Source organism: Cardiocondyla obscurior, unplaced genomic scaffold, assembly GCF_019399895.1.
Source record: "Cardiocondyla obscurior isolate alpha-2009 unplaced genomic scaffold, Cobs3.1 scaffold41_0_353218, whole genome shotgun sequence".
NCBI classification, from domain to species: domain Eukaryota; kingdom Metazoa; phylum Arthropoda; class Insecta; order Hymenoptera; family Formicidae; genus Cardiocondyla; species Cardiocondyla obscurior.
In genome coordinates this window covers 333,962-338,575 of record NW_027228792.1, presented here as the reverse complement: position 1 = coordinate 338,575, position 4,614 = coordinate 333,962, and the positions used below count along the sequence as shown (strand labels likewise).

Below are 4,614 nucleotides of genomic sequence, written 5' to 3'. Positions count from 1 at the left end.
TACTCCACTTTACCTTTTACCCTACCCTGCTGTGAGGGTCGCGTGCTCGACCCTTTATCTACCGCATCGCTAGCACTTAACCCAAAATTCCAAAATCTACCCTTTGTTACGTCCCGGTAGTCGCGGGCGTCTAAGACGGATTCGGACCACGGGCCTAGGCAATTATGAGATCGCGATAGTTTGACCGAGTAAAAATTGGATTTATTTCACGGAACTTCTTTGATGGTCAATAATAATTATTGTTGGTTCGTTCTCTAAATAAGGCTGTTCGTCTAAATTTTGCTCAAGATAAGATAGAAATATCAGAATAGCTTCTTTGCACAATGAACACTGCCGAATTTCGCGAGATTCAACAATTAAATCATCGCAATTGCTACAATTATATTCACCGTAATTTGACCCAATAAGTATCTGATGTGATTGTACGTGAAAGAATTCAGTAGTAGGATGTTCGGATTCACGCATGCATGGTTCACAAAAAACAAAACGTGTATTTTTCTGCTCAAAATAATGATATCTAATTTCGCATCGTGCTTGAGCAAACCAATCACGAATTATATTAGTTAAATCCTCTGGAATCTCACGAGTTGGTATTTCTACACGAAATTGTCGCGGACACATTTATCAAAGTGAATTAAATAGTTGTCAAACTTTCTATAAATACCTCGACAGGATTATTTTGTAAAAACACTCCGTCACCACTAAGATCTAGATAACGAGAAAAGTCGCGATGGACTAGACGGCAAAGATCGCAGTTTAAATAAAATTTTGGGATTTCTAAAGTTAAGTTGCAACTGTGGCACTTTTGTAAAACACGCCATGTAACGGTAGCGACTACAGTGTCGCGTGGTTCGCCGGATTGAGGCTCGCTGGAGCCAAGGTCCGCTAGAACGACGATAGTTCGGACTGCTAGTCGTGGTCTAGACCGACGGGAGCGCCCGTCGGTGAGACCGAGGTTGTTCGGGCTGGCCCGAGGGGCAGCGGTCGGAAGCGCCCGACCGCGGCAGTGCCGGTGACTGGCTGTCGCGCGGCGGATTCGTTGCCGGACGGGAGCGCCCGTCCGGAGGATCGTGTGGGGGCACGAAGTGTCCTGCAGTGATGGGAATCGGGACGGAATTTTCGGGCATGCGCGTTGAAAATGGCTCTCAGTATAGTAGCCACTACTAGGGAAAGAATGTATTAATGGTCGCCCCTAATAAATTATATATTAAAAAATATAAAAAGAAATAAATGAACACATGCTCTCAACTATAAAAGTAATATAATTAAAGGAAAAGGGAACGTAATAAAAATTTTATAACAAAACACACTGTAAATATAAAAAATTAAACTTTTGTTTTTATTAGCAGAAATATTATAGAATACCAACATTCGTTGTTACATTGATAAGGGAAACTGCTAAAAAACCTTATCAGTATTCTTTACAAAATTAAATTAAAAACATTTTAAATTTAACAAAGTTATAAACAAAAATAAAATTGATTTATAATAATTAATAAAATATATAATTATATAATAACATATATTAAATTAAATTAATTCTGAAACATTTAAGGTTAATATTAATAATGCACATTTAAAAAAAAATAAAATTTTACTAAATAATAAATATTTAAATAAAAAATTAAATACTTAAATAAAAAATAAAAATAAATAATAAATATTTATTAATTATAAATAAAAAAATAAAAAAATATTGCACATAAATTTACCATTATTAATAATAAAAAAATTAAAGCTTTTATTAATACTGAAAAATTAATACTAAAAAATATTTGCAAAAAAAAAAAAAAAAGAAATGGCTAGATGACCTACAATGCACAAACTAATATTATACAAAATAATATTTAAAAAACTTAAAAAATTAATCCTCATCAGATGAGGTTTGATCTAAATACAAACTTGCCGTGTTATGCAGTTCTAAATGTTTATCGTCTACCTCAAAATTATAACAATTAATATTTTGATCTTGAAAACTGGACCGAACTATACAAATCGCGGAAAGAGTATTATTTGTTAAACGATTACGTTTTTTACATTTTACATCTGTAACTATTGAAAAAATTCTTTCGGCCTCAGCATTCGAGTGTGGAAGAGAAAATACTATTTCAATTAAATTTTCTAAATTTGGAAATATTTTTGAATTATCGAAATGTTTGGACTCTAATACGTTTTTCCACATCTCATCTATTTTTAAAGAAGCTAATTCTACTTTTTTTTCATCGTCAAAAATTGTTGGCAGAATTCGCCATTCATATGCTAACCGCGTAATATTATTATAATTTAATCGTTTGGCAATTAACGTTAAATCTTTAATTTTAATTCTACCGTCATTAAACAATGCTATTTTCGGATCTAAAAACGATAACTGTTCAAAAAAAGGATCTTTACATGGCAAACGATTCAACATTTCCTGAACTGCAGTAACATAAAAGTCTAAGCATTTTAATTTTATTTCATGCACGCATTCTACAGTAAAATTTTCTAAAAAGCTTTCACATTCCGGTCCCACATATATTTCGTTCACGGGTTGAATATTATTTTTATCTTTTAAATTTAAGTTAAAAATATCATTTAAAACATTTAATTTTACAAAATTTTGACCAAACTGTAATATTAATTGCCGACTATTTTTATATAATAAATGAATTAAAATATTACGGGACTGAAATAAAGCGTTAAAAGTATTAAAAAAATTTAATGAATATTTCAAAAATAATAAATATGCTTTAATTAAATTATCTTGAAAATAATGTAATATAGTTTCCGCGGATTTTAATTTATCTTCAACGACCGCTAAAAGAAAATAACTTTTTAAAACGTCCCAATTTTCGAGAAGTCGACAAACGCATTTTTGAAAACTAAGCCATTTAGTATTAGCAAGTTTTAATACTTTATGTCGATCTACATGAAAAAAATCCTGAAACTCTGCTAAAATTGCACATCTCTTTGCACTGCCCGAAATATAAGAAGCTACTCCTTTAATTAAATTTTCGCATATATCCGGTAATTTTTCGCAAGCTCTACTAGCCACAAGTGCCGATGAATGGCAAATACAATTTAAAGTTATTAATTCCGGAATTTCCGATTTTAAATGTGTCATAAATGAGTTATTACATCCTATCATGACGGATGCATTATCACACGCTAATCCAATAATATTAGTAAGAGGAATTTGTTTTGTTTGAAATAAATTTTTAAATGCTTCAAAAATTTTACTCGACGAACAATCTTTCGCGTCTAACGATATTAAATCTAATAATTGAGTACTGATCTTTTTATTTATAGGAGATAAATATCGAACAAGAACGCACATTATTTTAGTTTCCGAGATATCAGTACTCTCGTCAATTAAAACGGAAAATTTACGTGTTTTTAAATTTAAAATAAGTTTTTCAGTTTCGCGTTTGGCAATAATATTTTTAACAATTTTGGAACATTTTTTTCGAGATAGTGAAAGGTCTTGCACAATTTTAGAGTCAATACTTATATCTTTTAATAACGGAACCAAATGATCTACGGTGGAAAATGCAATATTATGATCCGCGAAAAAAGCAGCTAATTTAATTTCCGCGCGTTTAACTTTATCTCTATGTGATAAAGTATTATCGTTGCTAATGGCTTTACATTTCCCTGAATTTTCAATATGTTTGACCGTATGTGAATGATTAATTAAATCCGACTTTCGGCAATTTATACTTTTATTACATATCATGCAAAGCGCTCTATTTTTTGAAGGATGAGGAGCTAACCATCCTTTAAAACTACTGTCATCTAGCCAAGAAGCTTGGAATTCTCTAACTCTACGTTTTTTAATTGCTCCTTTATTGCTACAATCCATTATACCCAAATATATAATTGATAAATACGCTTACCTCTATGAGCTGTACGTTGTATCGGACGGAATTATTTCATCGATTTAACGGTGCGATTTAGTGACTACATCACTGGCAATTTAGTTATTTCTACCGCGCATGCGCGAAAATTCCGTCCCGATTCCCATCACTGGTGCCCTGGAGGTGGCGGCCGTCGGGAGCGCCCGACGGCGGCGATGCCGATGACTGAGAGTCGTGCGGCAGGTTCTAAGCTTGGACGGGAGCGCCCGTCCAAGAGAATCAAAGGTTGTCCGGGATAACCCGGAGAGCGGCAGTCGGGAGCGCCCGACCGCGGCGGTGTGCCGTACGACAGATCCTACAACCTGGACGGGAGCGCCCGTCCAGGGTATCTCGGTGGCCCGGACTAGCCGAGGGCGTTGGCGGTATCCGGTCGCCTCGGTGGTGGAACCTCGGGAGCGCCCAAGGTCTCCAGGAACCTGAAGTTACTCTGCCTTGGGAGCGCCCAAAGCAGCGGAAGACTCTCACCGGGAGCACCCGGGGACGACTCGGGAGCGCCCTAGTCGGAGAGTACTAGAGAGGGCTTCGGGAGCGCCCGAGGCCTTTAGGAGCTGAGGGATGTGTGTTCGTGACCAGGATTCGGATCAGACAAGGTACTGGCTCTGCCGCGAGCTCGGCTTATATAGCTGCTGAGATGAGAGTGGGGGAGCTCCCACTCTTACCTCGGCGGCGCACGCCATCGTCGGGCCGGTGGTCGCCCGACGAACCTCCGTGGCGTGTC

At 36.3% G+C, this 4,614-nt stretch overlaps 1 protein-coding gene across 1 annotated transcript; it reads right to left on the bottom strand.

The window, feature by feature from the left end:
• Positions 1-1,864: 1,864 nt before the first annotated feature.
• Positions 1,865-3,841, bottom strand: LOC139112692 (SCAN domain-containing protein 3-like). Its single transcript, XM_070673764.1, has 2 exons — positions 2,849-3,841; positions 1,865-2,608 (listed from the first exon to the last, which is right to left on the bottom strand). Exons 1-2 carry the CDS (start codon positions 3,839-3,841, stop codon positions 1,865-1,867), a joined length of 1,737 nt encoding a protein of 578 aa, XP_070529865.1.
• Positions 3,842-4,614: the final 773 nt, after the last annotated feature.